At 39.3% G+C, this 24,941-nt stretch overlaps 1 protein-coding gene and 2 long non-coding RNA genes across 9 annotated transcripts in view; 1 reads left to right on the forward strand and 2 right to left on the reverse strand.

The window, feature by feature from the left end:
- The first annotated feature begins 143 nt into the window (after positions 1-143).
- Positions 144-24,941, forward strand: part of LOC105686906 (GTP-binding protein RAD) — a 39,412-nt gene continuing 14,614 nt past the window's right edge. The window contains exons 1-4 of one of the 6 annotated variants that reach the window (XM_048651519.1): positions 147-302; positions 1,430-1,624; positions 1,687-2,065; positions 7,587-7,844. In XM_048651519.1, coding sequence (XP_048507476.1) covers positions 1,786-2,065; positions 7,587-7,844 — 538 coding nt within the window. In that variant the 5' untranslated portion in view covers positions 147-302; positions 1,430-1,624; positions 1,687-1,785. Of the gene's footprint in view, positions 489-521; positions 649-1,429; positions 2,066-7,586; positions 7,845-24,941 lie in introns of those variants that run through there. The other 5 variants (XM_048651520.1, XM_012402155.3, XM_048651517.1 and 2 more) reach the window with 5 other exon arrangements.
- LOC125500129 lies at positions 5,953-12,022 on the reverse strand. The gene is made up of 2 exons (XR_007277325.1): positions 8,742-12,022; positions 5,953-6,168 (listed from the first exon to the last, which is right to left on the reverse strand). It is a non-coding gene; the product is annotated as an uncharacterized LOC125500129 (long non-coding RNA).
- LOC125500128 lies at positions 12,045-23,967 on the reverse strand. 2 transcript variants are annotated; one of them, XR_007277324.1, is made up of 3 exons: positions 22,639-23,006; positions 16,319-16,517; positions 12,045-15,275 (listed from the first exon to the last, which is right to left on the reverse strand). It is a non-coding gene; the product is annotated as an uncharacterized LOC125500128 (long non-coding RNA). The 2 variants fall into 2 exon arrangements; XR_007277323.1 differs by lacking the exon at positions 12,045-15,275 and having other exon boundaries at positions 16,337-16,517; positions 22,639-23,967.

The raw sequence follows: 24,941 nt of genomic DNA on the forward strand, positions 1-24,941 counted from the left end.
AGGACGAAGTTGTGTTGAACATTCGGTACGTGGTATATAGCGATGTGTATTTTTCTGGCTGATTGCCAGGGGTTGTACGTAGTGCGCCGGGCGGGCTCGACGCCCGGCGTCGCGACGCCGGGTATCACGGGTCTTGCGCCGCATCGTTCGTTGGTTTAGTATGTCGCGAAAGCTAACGCGGTATCCATCGTGGAGTGGCGATAGCAGTACGATAAATAATTAAATAAAAATCCACGAAATGTGAAAATTAATTTTGACTTATTTACTGTTCAAAAAATCCAGTGAACCGCAAATGTGACACGGTTTGTTTCCGAGCAATAAAAAATTTCACCTTGTTTTTAAACTTTAACTTAGCCCGCCCTCACGTTCGTCAAAGTTAATCAAAGTATTTAGATATGAAGGTTTTAAAAGAAATTTGACAAATTTTTTGTCAATCCTATTGTCAGACCACCTTTACAGCCAGTCATCTCAAGTCCATCTCACTATGCGTACGTACCTCGAAATCCTCACCCTCTACTGACGAAAATTTTGGTCAAAATTAAGGGTGAGAAACTTGACCTTACACCGAAAGTTTTCCTGTTGTTTTATCACCATCTCTCTGGGGAGTCTCGCGTGCTCGTTGCTGTCGCAGAGTTTGCGAATGTATATGTATGTAATATGTAGATATAGTGAAGTGGTTTGTTCACCCTAGTGTTCGTATACCTACCTATGTTACGTCTGTATGTATAGGAACGAACGTAGAAACTTTATTAGTGTAAAAGCAAAGAGACATGAGGTTAAAGGGTGGTCTAGAATTAATCTAAAGCTAAAATAGCTAACAGTCCTCAAACAAGTTCTTGTCTACATTAAGGATCATGGTTAACAAGCATTCCTGAATGTAGGTAGTTCGAGAAGTTGCACCAGGAATCATGGTTTTATTTCTTACCAATTGTTTCCCTCATGATCACATCGTACCACTAATTTTCAAGAACATATCGCGAGAGCAAGAATAATCAAGCCTCGTCTGGACGGGTAGACGTGGGTAATAAATTGCCAAAAATTTGTCTTACAATTTTATCATCATCATTATAAGATTATTATTGGTATTATTAGTTTGTTTCTTATTTTTGTTTTCTACGTGTATACCGGGCGATGCGCAACAAATCTGTCTGAGTGGGATTTGAAAATAAACCTCGTGATTCAGAAAAATAAACTAGATCACTCCAAATCGGAATATTTCTTGGAATAATTATAGATTTCCTGTATGTATATCTTCATCATCTAAATACTTTGAACCCCTTACCAAAAGTACGTTCTTCGGAAATCGGGGAAAAAAAAAAATTTGTACACGTATTTCGTTTATTTTGAAATTGTTCGAAAACCGTTTCAGTGGTTGGAAAAAAATCATCGTATCGTATTCTCGTATAGGTATAATTTTCGTTTATTTTAGAATGTGAAAATAATAATGGACAGCAACAGGAAGAGGAGAGAAAATTTCGACTAAAATATATATTACATAACATTGTCCCCATTCGTGAGTTCGTATATATTTAACTATAAAAAACGTACGTACATTTCATGAGTAGAAAAAAGAAGGCAAAGTTATGCTGAAAATTCGTTCGGTAACCGCAACCGATCAGTTCTGGTGAGTTTCAAATTTTTTTTCTCGTTCGAAAAGTGACGACCAATGTACGGGGTGTTTACTAGTCTCTGAACAATCGTTCGAAAAACGGCTTCAAGGTGAAGCGAAACGCGTCGGTAAGGCATCACCGCAACTACCAGGCGGAACCTGCGGTTGAAACGGAGATGGCGGACAACGTTCTCCAGAGGAAAGGCCGTTCGGCTTCGATATGCGCCCCCGGTTTTTCAAGCATGGAACAAATGCTGGGGGCGATTCCTCCCTCGGGTGTTTTAAAGGACGGTAACGGTGGGGGTGGAAACGTGGGTGCAACCAGTGGGAATGGATGCGGTACCGGAACCCCGGAAAATAGTACGCCGACTAGAAAACGAAGACCTGCTACGAGGTCCCAAAGTGCGAGGGTCTCAGGGGCGAACAAAAGCATCAGAAGAAGAGCCGCTGCTCAAGGTAAGATCGGTGCGGACGATGTACCATCGACCAGAAAAATAATATTCCGCGGAACACGATCGGAAGATGTACCCGAGACGACGCAGGGCGATTGTTTCTATCGAGATTTAGGTCCCTGGTATCATTACACAGAACATATTCCCGGTACCTGATATATATATATATATTGGGATAAATTCCTGACATCCATTTCGCAGAAATTCGGGGCTGATATTTTCTGTCGGCAGCCCCTGGTAACTTGTAACTTCATCGAGATAGGGTTTATCCTTCTAATAAACAAGTTTAGAAGATGGGGAAGTATTAGGTGGATCTTTTACACAGAGTTGCGAATATTTCTACCTCACTCTGCTCAACCTTTCGTCTGCAACCTACGATGTTTTCACGTCTTTCATGAATTCGGTATGAGCAGAAGTCCCCGAAGTGTTCCACATTTTTGAGGAATCGGTTGAAAACTGACATCGCTTTTCGAAGGGTCTGCCACAAGTCATTCGTCGGTTGATAGTCGGAGGGTTGAGACCCAAGTTTTTGAAAACCTTCGAATTATTGGATCGAAATTTCTGACGTAACGAAAAAAATCCGGGGTGCAGAGTAGAAGGAGGATTATGTAAACTTCGCATCGCATCGCGTGGGGTGAGATTGAAGTCGGCTGAAGCAATGTAAGTTGGATATCGTCGCTGATGAAAATCGACTCTGAGTTCACGAAAACAAAAAAGGGCGAACGGATAACAACGAAACACCCGAACAGTGAGAGCGTTCAACAAATTGATTTAGACTTTTGGTCCTTAGAGTTGATTGATAATCATTCGTATTTTGATAGTTGAATTTCAACGCCCACAAAATTACAGTAAATAGGGGAGATTCTCATTAGACTCTTGATGGAATCTTTCTTCACAAATCTCGCGTGTCTTTTATCTTAAGTGCACCTCACGAAAAATATGTTTGGGCTTAAAGTTTGCTCGATATGATTTTTCATTCACCGAACTCTACTGTGCCCACAGTCTGTAGATCCCCTTGTGAGTATATTATGCTAAATTCTAGATCGTGCCTCGCTCTTAATTCGACCCACCCTCTTTATATGGTCACATGATTCAAGAAAATAAAAGAAACGTTAATCGCGCCTACTACGCGAGACTCGTATAATACTCAAGTTTATCGTATATTCGGCACGGAAATCTCGTTCGAAAAATAAATTTCAGGTCAGCTGTAATATATTAGGGTGTAACGTATACCTACATCGCTACGACCGAATGGAATATTCTGGCGAGAGTTTAGCGGAACGCGAAACTTACGTTTTAGTCGAAAATCTAATTTTAGAGTAATTCGATTTTTCTTCTTTATCCCCAAAAATTATTATTGCACAAGGAGAGCTGTTTTCTGACTCGTGGAGAAGCGACAAAAATTTTCCCGAACTCTTGCCGCTGTTACGTGTTATCCTAGCGGAGCTTTATCTTCGAGGATTCGCGAACACGCTCCTGCAGGAAACCCTTCCCTTGTATAGCAGAAAAAAAAAAAAAAGAAGAAGAAAAAACTTCTCGAGTCAGTTCTTTCCATCGGCTGTATACCAACCTTTGATCTATATCTTCTCACCACCTTGTACGCGTTATACCGTAGCTACGCCCTTCAACGGATACGAACGTATGTGGTCGACCTTGGGATCAATCGAGATCAAATCAGGACGCGATAAAACGGAACAATGAGGTTCAGTTTCGCCGTGCAAAACGCGACAGCAGCTCATCTCCTCCCGAAGCTAGATTGGCAGAAAGAGAAAAAAAAAAAAAAGAAAAAAAAACAGAAGAGGAAAATGGAAGGATGAAAAATCTGATGGCGCGAATCTACGCGTGTACGTCGATTTAATTGAGATTGTCATCGAGCTCCGGGTCTGTTATACTCGCTGTTGAGCTGCGAATTTTTCGAGCCTGAGACAGACGGGGGAAAAAAAGTGAAAAATTTAAAAAACGTGATAAAATTGCACGTATATTCGGATGCGCACCTTTTTTGATCTTGATTTCGAGGAGAAATTTCGTCGAGAATTTGAGGGCGGTACAATTTCCGAGCGGGTTCAAAAATGGGAAAATTGGATACGTTCGGAAGGGTTCTCCATACATAATCTACAAGAACTGTAACACAGGGAATTTTCGACAAGACAAAGGGGATATACAGCAAACAAGGAAACGATGTCGTTCGCGGTGTTGTCGTTCTCCAATATAATAACAACAATAATAATATACAATATCTTCTGTATCTTCTCTTCGTACATGTATATCCACAGATAAAAGGGATCAGCGTGCGCGACCCGCCGAGGGAAAAGATCAACCACGTATCTCGCTCGGTGCGAATTATTCTTGACAATGTGTACCGGTAAATAGAGATTAACTCGAAATGCCTGCAGTGTGTAGTGGTTTAATTCGCGGTGTAGATACAAAACTTTGAACGCTTAGAATCGAGGATGGAAAACACGCAGCCGTAATACGAGGACCACGTTGGTTGTTCGCACAGCTGGTAGACGCTTCCTGTTTGAGTGAAATGCAAATTTGTACGTGCAAACTTTGATCGAGCGGTGAAAATTAGAGCTAATTCTAATTTCCAACAAATAAACTACCCCTAATATCGCTGAAATGAATACTCGGATTATCCGTCGGAATGTCATTCAGTCGTAACTTTTTTTTCATCCAAGCTAGCATGCATAACTAGTCGGAAAAAAAATCTCAAACCGAGCACAAATAATATCCTTACAGGGTTGATGATATTCAGGTCGAAATCAGGCTCAATAGAATTCCGAAGAATTGTAACTGTCCAAATACCGTGTAATGTTTCAAATATAGGTATAGCGTATATATCTATCACGGAATGCAATTTCACGACCATCGATCAAGTTATTACGAGTCAGTTGATTCGGCGCGATGCATGCGACTGGCCCTGTCCAGGAAATGACCAAACCGCAGTCGAAATTTGAATTGTGTGTCATGATATTTTGGAACCAAAATATGCGTACATAGGTACACTGGGGTACGTCAATTTTTGGGAAATTTCGAAATTCACTTGTGCCACCCCCAGAACTGTTCCAAATCATAAAAAACTCGAAGCACTCGATCGTCTCTCTTTGTTCGGTAATGAAGTGTATAAAAGTGAAGAGCAAAATAATCGTTCCAGGGGGTGGCACGGGTGAAATTTAAGACTCCCCGAAAAAAAGGATGCAACTTAAACACACCTCCGACAATTATTTCAATTTAGCCGCAATTCATCGCATTCGACCGAATAATATTCGACATCGTGTGATTTTGCAGTGACCAATATCATTCCTAGCGCACGATTCACGAACACTTGATGTATAAATAAATGTGTTATATGACTTTCGAATTTATCGAAACGTAATTCACCGCTGCACATACTGCAATTTAGACCAATGAAAAATAAAACCCAAAAAAATACCTTCATTGCCTCTGGCATTTTCACAGACCAAAAATTTTCAATATATCTATCCTGTGACCTTTTTTGCGACACGCGAAAGTGCGCAGGATGATCGCGCTGCAGAAAGAAATTGGAAAACCATTTTTTTTTTTTTCTGCCTGACTTTCAATTGATTCGATTGATTTTCAATCAACTTTGCATATTATTCTTTTCCGGTACATTTATCGTGTGTATTTAGGCTTTCTTCCGTACCGTTTACTCTACATTTAGAATGCACAACGATTCGACGATGTTTTTTCTTCGTCATTCGCTCCGAACTTTTATCTCGTGATTCGCACAGCCAGACATCTTTCACACGTAAGAATATTTCATACAAAATCGGAGTCCATCGGCAAAAAAAAGATGAAAATATTCACTCGAAATTCACCCCCGAATCGCCATCACTGGTAAGAGGAGTTTGAAAAAAAGAATCACAATCATATTTTTGACGAAATATATTCAGAACATCTTCAATTCTGAACGAAAATTTATCACGATGATGCCAATAATCGTTGAAGTTGAAAAAGTATTCAGTTTAGGTGTTTCTTGATGCTTTTAGATTTTTTTCTCCGTAATGCACCTTCGTGAATTAATTCGATGGTTGAGCTTCCGTTCTTGTTGTCCTCCGAACTTGATTTCTTGAGATGAATGTTAGGCTGCAAAAAGGGAAACCTGTATGTATATATTATGTACACGACGTATGTAATATATGGTCATGCATGGTTTAAAAGGGTGTTTTTCTTGTCGAGAGGTGAAGCTGTTTCGTAGGGTAGGATTCCGCTATTACCATATTCTCATTTTTTATTCAAAAGTCCTGCCAGGCTCAAATTCATTATTAAAATGTAAAGTCCTTCTTGCGAAAGGGTCAGGACACCGATGAATTCATATTATGTAGCTGTTACATTCAGTTTTCGATTTACTTCACATAAAATTAATAAAAAAAAAAAAACTAAATCACATCGTGGAAATTCCTTGTGGATTTCCTTTGAAAGCTCTCCGCACAATTAAATCCGACGTGTCGAGGTGTCTACGTTTGTATCACAAAATAAACTGAAATTTCAATCCTCTTCGGATGGCCGTCTGACCAACGGAATCTTTCGATTCCGAGAATTCCACACGTCGACAGCAGAATCTGTACCCTACACCGCTTTTGATTTCTCACTTTTTCCCAGTTAAGTGAAAACGAAAAAACAAATACCTTTCTAATTATTTCGTATCAGAGATATCGAGATAGCGAGTCTGCAATCGAAAGCAACCGAGTAAAATTAATCCGGTTACCGGTTCGCAACTAGAAAAAAAAAGTAGAGAACTGATCCATCAAAAATTCAAATAATTTTCACAGACCGCTTATTTCACAAAAAAATTACTTAACAAATAAATGTAGTCTATATTATTTCGCAGTAAATCGTATTCCGTTGGTATATTGTGCCGGGGGTATATAAGCAAAAAAAAAAACAAAAAAAAACGAAAACCACATGAAAATAAAATAACATATACGATCAAACCCGTCGGCTCGAACAATGCCAATCGTTTTGCTCTATCCTCATGGAAGTTCCGCACAATCGACTTTTCTCTTCACACAGAGGGTTTCGTCAGCTGGGCTTCTCGAGCGGTTCGCGCGCTGTTTTAAGGATCGCTGAATAATTTGACGTTGAAATTTTCACCGGATTTCGTCTTTTCTCTTCTGTATAAGTATAACATAAGCCAGAGCCTGTATAGTCAACGTCGAAAGACTTATGCTGATATTCCATTTAATGTTCTAATGTCAGTTTTTTCTTTTTTCGAGTTTTTCTTTTTCTTTTTCGTTCTGCCATGTCTTTGCACGAGATCTTCAGGTGCCAGGAAAACGAGACTAAATTATGTTCGTGCACTTTCTAACCATCTTGTTGTTCCTGTCGAAAACTGATCGAGTTATTTAAATAATTTTATGCCACGACGGTTTTTATTGAATTAATCATCCTTGCGACGCACCCTCGTAAAGCGAAGCTTCTATGGTAACGTGAGCTTTGACCGCTTTATAAATCTAATTTAATATTCAACAGTTATAATGAGATAGCTGAACTTTTGTTCTCAGCAGCCGCTGCTCAACATCATCAGGAAGCGAGCGTGAAATCGGCTCATTGTAACAGTGAGCCGCGATTATCCGAGAATGAAGTTAGTCCCGGTCTCAGACGTCGCGGAAGTCGACGTGGACAGAGTATGCATCACACTCATCATAGAAAAAGCGCCGCATTTCTCGACGTCCCGGACTCATCTAATCAACAACCGCAACGAGAAGAAGGAGAAGACGAGGACAGCTACAGACTCCGCAGTTTCAGCCTCACTAGCAAGGGTGAGTTGATAAAAAAAAAACCACGAAAAAAACAAAGGAAAATTTATAAAAAAATCACCCCCTTTTATGTTTCCACGTTAGGTTTCGAAGTATAATATACGATTTCCTGATGGAGTGCGTACTACAGAGTTGTTTTTTTTTACAGGCTGTTTAGCTCAATACCACTTTGCACGTATAGGATTATCGATTTTCAAACTTCAACGAGAAGTTTGTCAAGTTCGTTTCGGCGTGACGTATCGGCGAGGTCATTGATTTGGCTTTTTAAATGTCACGTGATAGCGCGATCAATTTAGACACCGTAATCGTAGCGCGAAAGGGGAGGTAATCGTTGCCGGTATTTAATATCGCGCGACGTATACGTGGGAATCGGCGAGGAGGTGTTCAGATTTCCCGTAATTTTCTTTTCGTGGTCGACGGTGGATGGTAACGACGAAAACGGGGGCGGAGTTGAACGTTCTCTGTCGTCACTGAAAAAGGGAGTTTCAAAACGCTCTGACGCGTGCCAAAAAGTCTTCGGCTTGACTGACGCCGTTGAACGGGTGGTAGGGGAAAAAAAAGGCGTCAAATTAGATAATCGAAGGGAACCGGAAGCCCGAGGATATTGGGATGGACCGCGATTCACCTTGTACATAGGATTTCTACCACGCTGAACATTGAAAGTTCTTTGTACAAAGCCCAACAAATTGAGACGCCGAAAAATTTTCCGAATCAAATTACACGCTTTTACACATCCGTGGTGCGAAAAAGCTGCTCAAATTTCGCGGATTTGTCAATGTCGTCTTTTTTTTCATTCCGTTCTTTTCTGTATTCCTGATTAAATCGAGCAGCTCCTATCCGAAAATAGCATTTTCGGAGATTCCTTTTAAGTCTGAATAGAATAATATACGACGTACTTACGTGTTTCTCTTGTACGCGGTGGTGGAATTCTTGGTGCCATCTCATGCTTGCTCGCGAATAATTCCTCCGGATCCGAATGTGGCGTAGCAGCTAAAGGATTCGAATACACGGAGGCCATTTCACTGGTTAGCTAAGTTACACTAAAATCTGTCTTCGGTGGAACCATCAAGACGTTTCGAGCCTCTGAAGTTGTTTTGTTTATTTTTCTTTTCTCTTATTCTCTTTTCTTTTCGTTCAGTTATTTTCGGTGTTACGCCAAGTTGGTCCACGAGATACTGCTGCAAGATGGGAGGCAATTCGAACGCACCACGCGCGCTCGTCAAATTTAAACTACTTCAGATTTTTGAGGTCGAGGATTTGTGTGATGCGTAGTCACATAAATACCCCTACACGCTGCTATAAATATTATACTACTAATTTTTAATTCTCATAACAAACATTTCTTTTTCTATTCCCTATCTCGCTATACGTATATATATATTCGTCCACAATAAATCATCAACATTCTGTTTCTGTAAACAATTTTTCTATCCAGCCAAAAAATTTTTTGAAAAATTGTAAACCGAAAGCTGTAAAAAGAAAAATAGGAAAAATTGGAGAAAAACAATAAACAAATAGAAAAAAAAAAACTCAAAAATTGACATGAAACCGAAAAACGCGCGGTATCGTATGTGTACCACACGGACGGAACGCGTAGACTGACGTAAATCGATTTATGAATGTCCGCCAGCAGCTAAAATTCCTACTGGACTATCGGAATCTGTCAGAACCCCACAGTCCACCTAATATAATTTCGTTCGCGACTTGCAGCAGTTTTGTGTCATCGAATTTCGATCGTTTCAGTTCTTGTACGGTATCAGAGCGCAGGGTAATTCGGAGATACGAGAATATTGGATGTTTCGTCGACAACGGATTCTTTCTTTTTTCCGCTCGTTCAATTTTGACAAAAAAATGTTTGCGACTTATCTCCCGATGTCATTCGCAGAAATCGTCTTGCCGTTGGGGATTTTTTGGCAGAGTTCATCGGACCGTGTACTTCGATCACGCGTGCGGTGTGTCAATAATGTTATACCTAGTGAAGTATTGGAAATTCCACAGCGCGTGTCTCACCTGAATTTGACGTGCACACAAGAATTTTAAAGTCAAACGTCGGGTGGATTTGAGAAGAAGAATTTATTTGACAAAGCGAAGGGATCGCGGCGCCGTACAATCTACTTGAATTTTATTAAAAAGAATATAAGAAAAATCCATCTTTTTTCTTCGGGTTTGAAAAGCTACTCCTCTGCCGCTCCGCGGTATAGGTATCCCTCCGTACGAAAGCGAAGGGACTCGTAAGTATACACGCAAAATCAGCAAAAAAACATCAAAAATCAAAATCAAAATCTGACAAAACGTGCGAAAAATCGAAAGAAGGATAACGAATCGCTCGACAATATTTTCACGAGGACTTCGATCGGGAAAATTGATTGAATAATTAAATCCGCAATCTCTAATTGATCATTTGAATAAGCGATGGCGATATTTCACCTATGTAGAGTAACTGCGTTTTAAATTAATTTGACAACACGTACTCGTAACTATTCGATAATTATTCAAGAGGGGACTTACATATAATTACATTGTCCGCGAAAGCGAGTGATCGATCCCATTATTCCACATGCACGAATATTTGTCGAAGGATTTGCACCGATAAGGTCTGAAACGATATTTCGTATCGCGGAAACCTGAAATTAGGCTGATAATCCTTCGAATTAATTACATTCAACCCTTTCGAGGATCACGCGTACTTACGCGGTTATATACATAAATATATACGTGCACACCTATACGAGTTACGAAAAAAATTACGTGTATATACGTAGTAACTGTACATTGTACGTCGTAAATTGAGTATGGGGACGGAGCAATCATACAGATAACGTGAACATGAAGAGGGTGTTTTTTTTTTTTTTTTTTTTTTTTTAATACATGACCGCGTTACCCTCCATTTTTAAAAAAAATTTTATATAACTTTTTTTTATCGTCTACTCGTTTCCCGACGTAGAGAGACACAACGTACGTGTTGGTTACACTATACACATCGCCCACTACATTTTCTCTTTAATAGTGTCCACCTACCGCAGCCCGGAGCGTTCAATTTCAAGGGAAGCAAAGTGTCCGATTTTGTTACGTGGAGAACTTAAAAATTCACGTGCTGTAACCACCACTGTGCAGTTCCTCGGTGAAGCTTTCAGCGGAACTACTGACGTTAGAAACTCGCAATTAGGAGAAAAAAAACAGGAGGGAAAAACTAAAAACCGACGAAAAATGAAAAATTTTTTTTCGCCTACGATAATATATTTATGAAATTGATTTTTTGTGTTGTAAAAAGATTCGTGGGACGAATAAGATGTGTGTAAAGAACACTCGACTTTTGGGATATTTTTTTCCATTTGTTTTCCGCACTACCGAGTGAACAAGGTGATTCGGAAAGCGTCCGTGACGTTGATACGAAGTAATCGATTTTAATCACACTTGAAACCTGCAGCTCGAAAGCGACCGTTTACTATACATACTATGTACACCGATGCACGTCGTACCCACTTCCATTCATCTGCCGAAAGTTAAAATTAACGCGGACAGCGGTGCGAAGATGCGGTGAAAGGTCGAAAGTCGCGTGCCCTTCGAACTTTCGTAGATCCAAAATTACGTGCATCATGTGATTCAACCCTGAAAAGACCGCGCAGAGATCGTCGAGTCCTGCGCACAGAAGATCTCGTAGCTACAAGTTGTCTTAAGAAATCTCGAAAGTATCCTTTTCTTCTTCCTTTGAGACGAATCTCCAAATCCGAGTGGTAAATATCAACGCACTTATTGACCATCCCGTGGAATTGGGGTCTCCTTCGACAGGGTCAGCGCGAGGGTTCGTGAAATCACAATGGGATAGAATATATACCGCAAGGGAGTCTTGCCACAGCTAAGAGGATAGAATAATTTCCGCGTAAAGGATCACTGGCTGATCACTGCAGGATATATCCATAGTATCTAGGCGGGTAAACCTTCGGGGCTAGACAGACCAGACGCAGAGCACCCCACGGAATATGCCTCGCAGCTGTGAAGGGATTTCGACCGAAAACGAATACACATAGCCCCACAGCTGGATTATGAAGGTTTCTGGCAGAGGTGACGCGTATATTCGGAAGGGTATCTTTACCTTGAGCGTCATACATACCAAATGACCCTTATTGCCCTTATGCCCGCGGTATCCGGTCGAATTTCTTTCTCCGAAAAAGAAGAAGTCACATCGCTGCCGACGGGTAATTATTGTACATAATTAGTTAATTAGTCGCGTCACCTGGGAAAATTTACCCCTAAAATAATCCCAACAAATTCTACATCCGTATGATCATGACGACGTTGAATTAAACCTGTCCGCTGAAACTACGACTATTATTTTCCTCAACGCTGCATCAGGGTCCATTTTATACAGATGTGTTTATCGTGCGGTACATGTATACACTTCTCGTCGGTTATTTTTCATACGTAAAAATAGAATGTCTATTTTTTATTTTATGAAGAACAAGCCTGCAGTCATTGACCAGTAGAGTACATACCTATAAGTATATTACCCGGTGAAGAAACGGTGTACATGTGTATCGACGGTGACTACGAGACTGGCCAAGTTATGGAACCGAAGAAAAAAGAAGCTGAAAAAGAGGAGGAAAAAAACCGATGGAACGTTTTGATTAAGTAGCCACTCGAAATATACGTGCGAAACGAGGTCTATAACAATGAAATAAATTGCATTCGGAAAGAACCAACCGCGAAAGAGCTCGGGGGGCGAAGCTTGCCAATTTTTGGACGAACAATACATTTATGTACGCGTAAACCCGCCTTCGCACCGCGTCGACGCAACCGAGAATAAATCACAGCCTGCAACGTGAGTGGAAAGTCAGTTCTCGACAGCAGACGGAAGCACAAAGAGACTTTCGCTGATGAATTTATTTCCTTCTTCAAGGGATCGACCCACCGTGTTCGTTAGCTTCCGTCGTCCCCTTCGTTTTTTTAATTGTCCGTTTCTCTCCTGTTTTGTCTTATAAACTTTGGCAAATAATGAATCGGAGGAAGATCCGTACCTAGAACCTTGGGGCTCGGATAACGAACACCGCGGTGCTTTTACGAAAGCTCCGGTCGTAGTTACCGGCCAAAAATACGTCCTTTATTTAATTTTTTCCGCTTCTTTTTCTTCTTTTCATATATTGAAATTCCTTTGTCTACGGACCACAGCGTGCCCGGAATAGTTCGAGTTCCTTTCTATTACCGAAATCCTTGGTACGGAATTGAATTGAATTCAGCTTGGATATACTTATGTACGGATCTATATAGGTTTATATATATATATATATACGTATGTACACATCGTACACAGGGAATGGTACAATGTGTTGTATCGCGTAGAACTTGGAATACGGTATCGATTACTCCATGGGTTCGTTCGCACTAGACAGGGTGAAGGAATTTAACTTTGTGAAACAAGGCGTCTACGCACCTAATTCCCAGATATTATGCAAAGTTCATCGTCACCGCTACGCGCGTTCGTGCCCGGAAATTATCGGGCACATACGCCAGTTCGAATAATTCTGCGGGACGATAAAGCGCACTTTTTATCGTACGGAAATAATTTTCCCACTATCCTCCCACCCCCGAACACCGAGTTATCTGGCTAATTAATTTATCCCCGATAACGGACTCTCGGAGGTGACGATTTCCGATATTCGTTTACCGGTAAATATGCGCAGCCTCCAGTCCACTAAATTTCACATGGTGAGTGACGCCGTCCGATGTATTTTACACGATCGTTAATCCAATTAATGTAATGAAACTTGAATACTCGCTGATTCCATAGTAGGACTGATTTTCTAATCATGATTGCTGTCTACTCGTACAGTCCCATAGAAAAAATACAATCGTTCGTCGTCCCGAATTTCCAAAATCTTACCCTTTAAGCCACTCTGCAATATAAGGTCCAAACTTTTTTTTCACCCCCACTTCATCTTTGGCTCTTTAATTTGATTATTTCGACCCGCTAAAGCTTCTCGGTGCTATCAAAGAAGTATAGGTAGGTACACAAATGTATACATAATCCAGAAAGTGCGCCCATATATTTTCGGGGTATATAATTAAAAATTCCCATTTTCGTTTACAAAAGTTTCTCTATTGCGACGGTACCTCGCGTTCCCGCAGGACACGTACTTATATGTATATCATATTTTATTCCGAATTTCTTTTCTCTTTTCGTTTTTTTTTTTTTTTTTCATCATGTTATCGTCATCGGAATCGCTAAACTTAATTACGGTTCGAGGTTAATAACCATTCCGTACAATAGCAATTTTTTGTTGTTGTTGTTTTTTACACAGCCGATAGCGTAATCAACGACCCCCAAAAAAATTGCGGCCCAGGTATAATACACGATGAAAAAGTGAAAAGCGCGGGGTTTGGCTTTATCAAATATTTCACATACTCTATAGCCAGCTGTGGTCGTAAATTTTGGTAGCTTCGAGGTCGTGGAAGAATTCTTATGCCGAAAGTTTTAATCACGAAATAATAGAAGTACATCAAAGTGCAGGGTTCAAAAGTTCGAAATTTATAAGTTTGGAGAATTAGTTCAGGCGAAAATCCTTTAAGCGTCGTCTCAAATTTTACATACACCCCCTTGTACCCCGAAAATCACGTTGATGATCCAATTGTAAAACTCAAGTCAAATTTGTTGGTACGAGTAAAATTTTCAGAAACGGAAACTTGACTAGCTCCAATCTGACTAAATCTCATACGAAGTATCTCATTATAAACGGCTTTACACGAAAAAAAAAGTCAAAGCACAGGATGACGTAAATATCATTATTCTCATTCCTTTCTTTTTTTTTTTTTTGAGTTTCATTTTGATTTTTGGAGACTTTTAAGCTCGGTATGATGTAAAGATCATTCGCAAAACGTCGAGGGGAAAAAGACTGAAAGATGTGTGCGTGCCTCTTTGAATTCTCCACCCCATATTTATACATAAAGTTTTCTTGTCCTCCATCTTTTTTATGCCCTGTTTTTCTTCTCCTTATGGGGTAATAAAATTTCGGTGTATAAGGATAAAATAACACACGAGTTGCCGAGGTGGTCTGTGACTCAATATTGGCAGAGAAATAAGCTCTTTTGAGGTGCTTTCTGCGGCTCGGCAATCGTAAAGAAATGGAAGCAGAAAGAGAAATTAAATAATCTTTTCCTACTGTGCAATAGAACAGATATTTTCACAATGATTCGATTTTGAATATGAATAAAAACGGTTCCGCATAAACTCAGCGAACCGATCTCGAGGTTGGAAAATAAGTACAATACGTGGAAAGCCTGATTGTAACAATCCACGGTTGCCTGATAGCTCTAATAACTGTAATTTGTCGTTGTTCATGCTCATGGCATGTGATCATAAATTGTACGTTCGTCTGGTTCTGCGCGTACGTTATAACCCGCCTGCTGAGCGATGCGTTTATGGTTTCATCCGGCGATCATCTGCACATATGTAACGTTGAAATAAATTAGAGTATACGCGTGCTGTTGCGATGATATTAATTTTACCGTTGAATAATAACGGCGGTTGTAGTATGTTTCTAGTTACAAATAAAACCGGAATGTTTTTCAATTTTCTTTTATCCTTTTTTCTTCTTCCTCCTCGATTAGCAGTTCGCGTGCCGATAGATTTTGTACCTCACCCGACTGTCCCTTGGTTTTTTTTTTTTTTTTTGTTCTTTTTATCTCATAGCTTCGCCTACGATGATTTATTTCCACAGTACAACAATTCATTCGAAAAAAAACATTTTGTAGCGAACGAAATTATTCTTCATTTTAGTTCAATAATTTTGTCTCTTCGATATTTTTATGATCTTTGAAGAGGATGTGTATCAACGGTAAGTTATGTACCTAGTATATACCTCGAACTCGGTAAATTGTCAGGTGAATCTGATAACGAGTCAATTTTCAATTAGCATGAAATAAATTAACGCTGGTACACCCACCGTTCGATGGATTTGTTAATTAACAAGGATATCCATTTTGGTCGTTAGCTTTTACCAGTGCTAATTTTAGAATTCTAAATTCGTCGGAGTTCCAACGATTTGTTCGTTAATTGCTTCGCAGCGAAAACTTTTCCATTTCCTTTCCGACCGATAACCGGGACGCATGCCGCTGTCCGTAGACGGTGGTTTTCGGTGAGAGAATTTACGAACACGTTTTATTTTTTAAAAATCTGTGTGCTGCAGCTCTATAAGTTGATCGTTTACAAACGCGAAGCTATACAATTGATCAACGCTTTAAGGGCTTCAATAAAACATTTTTTTCTTTTTGTTCTCTACTACCAAGTTTTTATGAAAAAAAAAAACTCCACGTTAATTGCAAAGTACAGATAATTTTTTTGCACCATAAGTAGGTAGGGGGTGCGAGGGAAAAATGGACCAAAAAATCTACAAATTTGGAGAAAAATGGGCCCACCGAAAAATTTTTAAGGGCTGAATGGAAACATTATCAGAAATAATTGCGGATCAAAAAAAAAAAAATACCTATGGCCACTGATCATGTAGTTTTGAAATTTCAGTGCTTTATTTTTCTCGTTTTCTTTTTTCATTTTATTCAATTTCCGAGTCGCTCAGGTGAAACACACATGAGAAGGGTGGTCAATATCCGCCGATGGAACGGGCAGCATCCAGCTGGCATCGTATAACATTCGATAGCGATATACAGAGAATACTGGATTCAGTTCTGAAATAAAGTGAAATAATTATCACGGTGTACGACGATATCAAAAGGAATGTAAAATACAAGGGTATCACTTTCAGTTGCTCAGAAAACAAGTATATCACTTCTCATCATTTGCACGAATCACATAAGATACACTTGATCCTTTTTTCATACACCCTGCGCATATCCGTTTCCAGCTTTGAAATTTTTTCACCAATTTAAATTTCAATCTCGAGTCAGTGAAAGCGTAAGAAATCAGAGAAGGATACAAGGATACGAGAACCGAGATTGGTGGGAAATCCAGGATGTCGCGAGTTTATTGTACGAATACCAGAGCAAATTAGAATATTCGACTCGACGATCAAGAAATAAAAAGAAAGAAGAGAAAAGTAGGAATAATTTTAAAAACGTACATACCCTCAGCAGCAGCTGTGCTTCTCTTTGACTGCACCCATTTGAAAAAACAGAGAGATACGATTATCATTATAATATAACTCGCAGTGCACGCGCACGTATTTAATTCGATTCGTCGTTTGAGGTTTTTTCAACTTCATGTCAGTATATTTCACACGCAAGTTGAGAGTTTTTTCGTGTCAATCTACGAACTCTTCTCATTGAGATATCTCAATTTTTCTGCTCCAAAAAGTGAAAAACCGGAGACAACTCGATTAATTTTATAGATAGATCGATTAAAGTTGTGAATTCGGATTCCTGAGATCAAAATACATAGAAATAGCATATAAAATGGAATATTACCCCGTTGGATATTTTCGATTTTTGGGCCAAAAGTGAAGTACTTTAAAAAATTGATTGTATTACACTTTTCTCACGTAATTTGACCTCAGGAATCCGAATCTGAGAGAAAAATTGACCTATCTCTAAAATTGACCGAGTTATCGCCAATTTTCAGCTTTTTGGGGTCAAAAATAAAAAATTCTTTTTCTAGTCTATCTTGATGTAATTTGAGCTCAGGAATCCAGAACTGGAAGAAAAATTGATCCATCTGCAAAAATGACCGAGTTATCCCCATTTTTTCGCATTTTTTGGTACAAATTTGAGGATATCTCGAAGGGAAAAAATCGTAGCTCAATTTGGACAACGGATTCGTGTTCCTGGGGTCAAAATACATCAGAAAAGTGCCATACCATCGATTTTTAAAAATAAAAAATTTTGGCCAAAATTTGAGATTTTTCCAAGGGGTACCCCTTACGATTTTTTCAAATTTTGACCAAAAATTTTTATTCTTAAAAATTGATCGTATGGCACTTTTCTTATGTATTTTGACCTCAGGAACACGAATCCGTTGTCCAAATTGAGCTACGATTTTTTCCCTTCGAGATATCTCTATTTTTATGGTAAAAAATGCGAAAAAATGGGTATAATTCGGTCATTTTTGAAGATAGATCAATTTTTCTTTCGGATTCGGATTCCTGAGCTCAAATTACATAAAGATAGATAAAAAAATCAATTTTTCATTTTTGACCCCAAAAAGCTGAAAATTGGCGATAACTCGGTCAATTTTAGAGATAGGTCAATTTTTCTTCCAGATTCGGATTCCTGAGGTCAAAATACGTCAGAAAAGCATATTAAACCCGAATAAAACAATGATTCATTTTTTGCTCAAAATCGAATTTTTTTTTTGTTTTTCAAAGGTGATCCCACGTATAATCAGCTCATGAATCCAAATCTGAAAGCCAAAATCCTCTACTCATGCAATCGATCGAGTAATCATCGATTATTCGCTTTCAGGAGCAGCAAAATTATAAGACATATCGATTGATTTTAGTCGTAGACCCACTTTGATTCGTCGCAATCTATGCATGGGTCGAAATATTCTGAATTTCTCGGTCTACGAGGGAGCCCGAGTTTTGCTGGAGTCAGGTAGCCACGGGCGCGCGGTTTGTTTTGGGGCGTCACCTCTACTCAGCCCCGAAGGTGACGTCTCACAACAAACCGCGCGCCCGTGGCTACTTGTCTCCCTCGTAGACCTCAGGAACACGAATCCGTTGGCCAAATTGAGCTACGAATTTTTCCCAACGAGATATCTCAATTTTTTTGCTTCAAGAAGTGGAAAACTGGCGATAACTTGATTAATTTTTAAGATAGAGCAATTTAACTTTCGGGTTTGGATTCCTGAGGTCAAAATACAATCAAATAGCGTATAAAAAATAGAATTTTTTTTTTTACCCAACGACAGGAATACAGAATGATTCTTTTTTTCTGCTGAAAAAATTCCAGTCGTGAGCCACAAGTTTCGCCATGCGATGAAAAATTCATCCCTTCACTTAATCAAATCAATCGAATGCCCGAAGCACATGTATGTTTATCTAACTTATTAAAGCAACCCGAATTCCGGTGATTGCGTTAAACTTTCTAACGAGGGAACTTGATTACCAGAGGCAAAATAATTTGAAGAAATAATAAAATTTGTCGGATCGATAATTGCGTACATAATTCCTGAATAAGTGTTTTCGGAAAAAAATTTAACAGAAGAAAAAACCAATCTACTTTTTGGCTATCCCAAGTCGAAATTTCCTCTGAACATAATAGGCAAAAAATGCTCGCATGGATAAATTAGATGTACCTAGCTTTGACGGATAAGTGTAAAGTTGCGGCACATTTGAACCGTAACTTGGCTCATACAGAAGCTAAGTTCGATTAAAACTTGTTCAAAGTCATAAGGCAAGTAAGGACACGATTTCTCTCTCCCTCTCCCCGCCTCATTGCAAGTTGTTTGTACAGACTGCAGTGCACGTGACGTTATGACTTATTCATATCGTCGTATAAGTTGTAACAATAGCAAATGAGCAACAATTGTTCACAATGAAACCCACACGGAATATTAACTGTTATCTATATCTTTTGAAACGCTATAGAATTTGGCGGATAGTGCGCTCTCGATACGGGCATGCGCGAGTTGTTTCACTTTGTTTGAAAAATAGTTCAATATCAGATGTGAAAGTATCGAAAATTAACTCCAGTTAGTAAAACTTCTATTCAGAAAACAGGCTACAGAAATTTAGAGGCCCTCGATTAATTACGAACGTTATTATTGAAAGGAAAAGAAAAATCAGAACCTCACACCTGATTTTTTTTCTATTATAAGATTTTCTATAAATATGTACTTTCTAGATCAGTGCAGACGTTGGAGCATAGGAACAAGGAGGAGATTGGAAGTAGATAATTCAACAGCGCTTCCTGAAAGAATAAAAAGAAAGGAAATGTAAAAAAAAAGTAAATGCGAAACTGTGCTCTGGAGACACACGATACCGTGAGATGTCCTCATAGATAGGTACCTACGGGCAAAAGGTGTTAGTAACGTGAGAATCAAAACACAAGAGGATCCCATTAAGATGGTCGTATATATACAACCTGATATACGGTTAGAATTGTTTTTTTCCACTTCATCTTCTACTCGATTGAATTCTTCTTTCATTGCAGCGTTCGTCGTTTTTCCCTCGCGTTTGTCACGAGCGAAGAGATAAAAAAAATTTTGTCAGATAGATATATTTACCGTACAGATCGTCGCGGGGCACCAATTTTTCTGCGCACCTCGCTTTTCTAATAAGAAGATATGAAAATCACGCAAAAAAGAAATACCAAAGTCGTCGCGTCGCACCGCGGGTACTTGGAATACGCGTGTTCAAAACTCACTTCTTTCCCTCTTACATTTCAGAGATCTCATGTTTCCAAGCCAAACAGCTCGGACCACCTTATATTACGGGTTTTAATGGTAAAAAAGTGGCGGCATAATTTACTCGTTAGGAACTCCTCTGCGGCAGCGGCATAGCGAAGCATCCGTTCTGAGCGGAGTTAAAAGGATGAGCAGAAAAAAAAAGCGAAAAGAGAAAAGGAACGTCCCGAAATATTGACGGAGGAAGAAGAGTCGCGATTAAATGAAAAAATGAAACACACCGTGAATTATTTTCGAAAATACCTGCCTCAGCCATTCGTCGGTAAAGCGTTTAGAAAGCGTCCACAGGAAAAAAAAAATCACCAGATAGACATAACCAGCATCGGTGGTGTTGGAGAATTCATAGAATCGCGTGAATTTTCATAAGGGCGCCGCGCGGTGGATGAAAAATTGATTCACGCGATGCAGGAGGTATTGCACCCTGCAGAATAAAGTCAGCGAATTTATACATCGTATAAATCACTATGGGTTTCTTAATGTGACCCGTACAGAAGCCGGCTGGCGTTGCAAAAAAAAAAAATAGAGAGAAATTTTTAAACAAGATTTCAGGATTACTTAAAATCCTTTTTATGCCCAAAGTCCTCATGAATACATGTATATCTCCTAAAGAGCTGTACCTGAGCGCGAATTAAATCGGAGGCTTGGTTGAAGAAAAAAACTGGATCAAAAGCGTAAGACTAACGATGTAGAAAAAATACTCGCGTTTACGGAATTTTCATATGCCTCCGGCGATGTTCAGGTTTATTAAAATACAGAAAAAAAAATCTGTACTTTTCGAAATTTGCGTCGATTTATATTTCTCCAACGACGCGAAATGACGTATAGTGAACATATAGCTTGAGACAATTTTTGAATTTTCTTACTCGAATACGTACGGGGGATGAGATACTACAATCATATTGTCTGCGGTTTCGGCGCTCAGAGTAAATTAATAATTTCACCTACATAATCTACCCAACCCATATCTCTTGGGGTATTAGACCTTATACGCCTCGAAGCTTCTGTATCCGATGCGTCTCACGCTCCGGTGAACACCCTTCGAATTTTCTTTCTTTTTTTTTTTAATTCTATCATTTTTTTTATATTTTCGCTATCGGCCCGAATCGAATTCCCAAAAATAATCCCCCATGGATCTTCGCTTCCACCCTCTTCGCGCCTGTATATTTCGGGACAGTGAATACGATAAAAAAAAAATAAATAAAAATAAATAAAAACGAAAAAAAAGAAAACTTATAACAAGAAGAAATAAGATGATCCCTTCGTCATTATTCGAGCGTATTTCTTGCACTGCTTTCGCTATATCTTCCATTTTACTCGTATTTTCGGTGGATACTTTACAGTGAAATAAAAATTTCTCTGAAAAATACATATTTTGTCTGAAATTTTCTACGTGAATAATCACGTGGTATGTATTCGTACGAGCTCATATACTGCATGTATCGTTTCATATTTATATCGGAGTGATATCTCACTCTTTTGAAAATTTATTACCCTTTTTACTTTCTCGCTTTCTCGCACGGTGCAAATATTTAGAATCCACTTTCGAGAGACTTTTATCGTAGGTACACATATATGTATACCCCGCAGCTTTAGTGAAATCCCGCGAAAATTGTACCTACATTTGTGCGTTTACTACGTCTACGTAAAAGTTCACTACGGGTACATGGTACATACACACGTATGTAAGTATATATATATACGGAACGACGGAATTCCGCACGGTGAAAATAATTCAGCGGCAGATTGCACCGCGGAAGTGGGTATGTACGGTATATATCAATCCCGAGTCGTTTCTATTCCTGCAACATTTGTAAATTTATAAACCGGAAATGTGATCCATTCGAACCGGAAAACGTTATTTACGTTCGCTTTGGATCGGAGGATTTTTTCTACTTGCAAATATGTTCTCGACTCATTCCCATCTATTATTTTGTCGTTCGATTTTTTTGATTTTTTCAAACGTTGCAGACAAATTGCCGGCCAGTAATTGAACGAAAAAAAGAACATGCCTATATCGCATGAATGGGTGAGCTGATGATAATTTATGTGTCCAAAAATAACCTTGGAAGATACGAAGGGATTCTGCAGGGAGGTAGTTGCTTATATGAGATTTGGCGTTATGCAAGGATCTCGTATGTATAGTCGAGTAAAAGTATAAGAATGAAATTTCCACAACAAGGAGTAAAAGACGTAGGAATCAAATATGTTTCCGTTACATCCACAGGTGAACGGTTACCGCGTCCTATGTCTCTGGGAAGTACGGAGTTTAAATTCCGAGAGCCCTATTCTCTTCCCCCTTTTTAATTCAGGGCCGATACGAGCGTGTAACGTGTAAAAATTGTAGAAATAATTTTTTTCTTTGAATATACATACGTGTGCGGGGGGGGGGGGGGGGGCAGGCTCGTTTGGGGATCAAAATTTATTTTCAACAACAAATTGGGCGTGTACCTGGCTTGACACTTTTGTAAACACGAGGGGTGTTCGTGGCCGTAGGGGAGATTTGAGTTACTAACTTTAAAAATTGTAACACCGACACACAACGCTCGGAAAAAAATGTCGCGTGAGAAAAAATCTGTGCAACGCACGTGACGACCACATCCTTGTTCCGTGCCGCTGGATGTTTAAAATAATCTTCGCCATGCAGCCGAAAACTCTGCCGGCCGATCCGAATACGCGGCTACTATTTTTACGTATGCGTTTATGAGATCGCGCACACGCGCCCCGTGAAATCAAAACCGTTTATTCCATCGCACTCATTTTTACGCGATTTTGACCGGCGTGAAGATGTCGTTTAAAAGTGGATTGTTAATATAAATTGGAAATAATTTTTACGCGGTTATAACGACGCGGCGCGACGAAAATTGATTAGCGAAATTCACTCGCGGTCGCATTAGTCGAATAGTAAATTTGAATTCGTGACGTAAATTTTATAGCGACGTTATAAAAGTCACGTGAGAATTACACACGGTCGCGTTCGTTATTTGATTTTCTCGATTTTTCCAAACTCCAGACAATCTCGATATCGTGTTCCGTAGCCACGGTAGGGCAGTTTTTCCATCGAATTTTGTCCCTGAAGGACACGTCATTAGATCCATCAGGACGAATCCGAGAAAATACAAAATGAAAAAGTTGGACAGAGCCGCCACTGAAAAGCGCCTTTACATATAAAGAAGCTGAAAGAGGAGATTCGAAATCCCAACTTGACATGAAAATCTCTTAAAAAAAAAAAAGAGAAGGAACATCCCCAAGCGATTCGCTCCACCCGACCGTACATAACTTTCCTAAAACAATTACCCCGAATTAAAGAGAAGACATAAATTAAGATAAAAAAAAATCCAAGGAAAGAGAAAAAGGAAAGGAACAAACAAACCGAATGAGAAATACGAAATCATTTTCGAGTAGGGCGGAAGAAAAACAAAATAAAAATATCAATGACGTTTCGAATTTCTGACACTTAAGCCAAGGAGAAGTCTTATCTTAATATTTTTTAGGGCTAAATTGCGAGCTTTCTAATAAAATTTGCCCGTAATTACATCGAGGGGATAAAAATTGAGGGGAAAACAAAAAAGGAGAAAAAAGAGGAAGGTAAACTTATTCAGAGTTGAGTGGTTCCTAGATTTTTGGCCATAATATTTTATATACGGAGATTGTTTTTAGCGGATTACTCAGGTTTAAAACGTTTTAACGGCGTTAAGCTTCCGGTAGTACGGAGGTGTATGTATACGTATAGTATGTATATACAGGGGTCGTTTGATGGTAGGGCAAAGTCTGAAAATCCATTTAAAATCGAAGCACGATACTTTTAAGAAACCTGCCAAAGTTACTTTCCAACGGTTCTTCTTTCCACGAGTAAAGAAACTCTACCGCTGTATCTTTGGAGTTCGTTCCCTCGTCTGACTCCTGCGGAGGATAAAGATCCGCTGAATTTATCGCCTCTTCCGATGCGAATAATGGCTTCAGACTCCTGAATAAGTGTGGAGTAATAATGGAGAGCGACCAAATGGAATCTCCATATATATCTTCGTTATAATCGCGAAGTTAGAAGTCCCGGAGCCTTATCCCCGTGTAGCTCGTGTATTTACTTATCGGATTTCGATCGACGTTTCTTTTTTTTTTTTATCGGTTTTTTTTTTTTTTAAAAAGGAACAGTTGTCACCGATCAGAAATCAAAATTGAATCAATTCTCCCGCGGGATTTTCGTACCGGATTCAAATTCGGAGCAGAGAAATATGGAATTATTATCGAAGCATGCATGCACGGGCATGGGCATTTCTCGGATATAGTCGTTCGACTAAACGTACGAATCTGAATCGGAACCTAATTTATTTGGTCGTAGAAATAACGGAGGTAAAGAGTTACCGCACGTAAAGATTAACGGTAGCTGAGGAAACTTAGAAACGCGTTTACCGTGACCCAGGATATCGCGATGACTGTCATGGTGACGGCTCGTAACGTTTTATGACATTTTCGTTCGCTCTAACGCGACGGTTTTAATGGAGTTTTACATTCGAGAGTACATACCTACTTTCGTTGTTCACGTTTACAACCTGCAACTGTGAAATATTTTAGAGCCACGTGGCCAATAACGTCATCTGCCAAACCATGAAAGAAAAGGATGGAAAAAATAAATAAATAGAAAACCTAATTTAACATTTTCAATTTCCCGACGTGTGAATATACACAGGCATTCGCATGCACTGCAAATCGTATAACAACGAGTATTTGCCGCTATAATTATTATTAATTCTCAT

The sequence above is a fragment of the Athalia rosae genome, chromosome 3, assembly GCF_917208135.1.
Source record: "Athalia rosae chromosome 3, iyAthRosa1.1, whole genome shotgun sequence".
NCBI classification, from domain to species: domain Eukaryota; kingdom Metazoa; phylum Arthropoda; class Insecta; order Hymenoptera; family Athaliidae; genus Athalia; species Athalia rosae.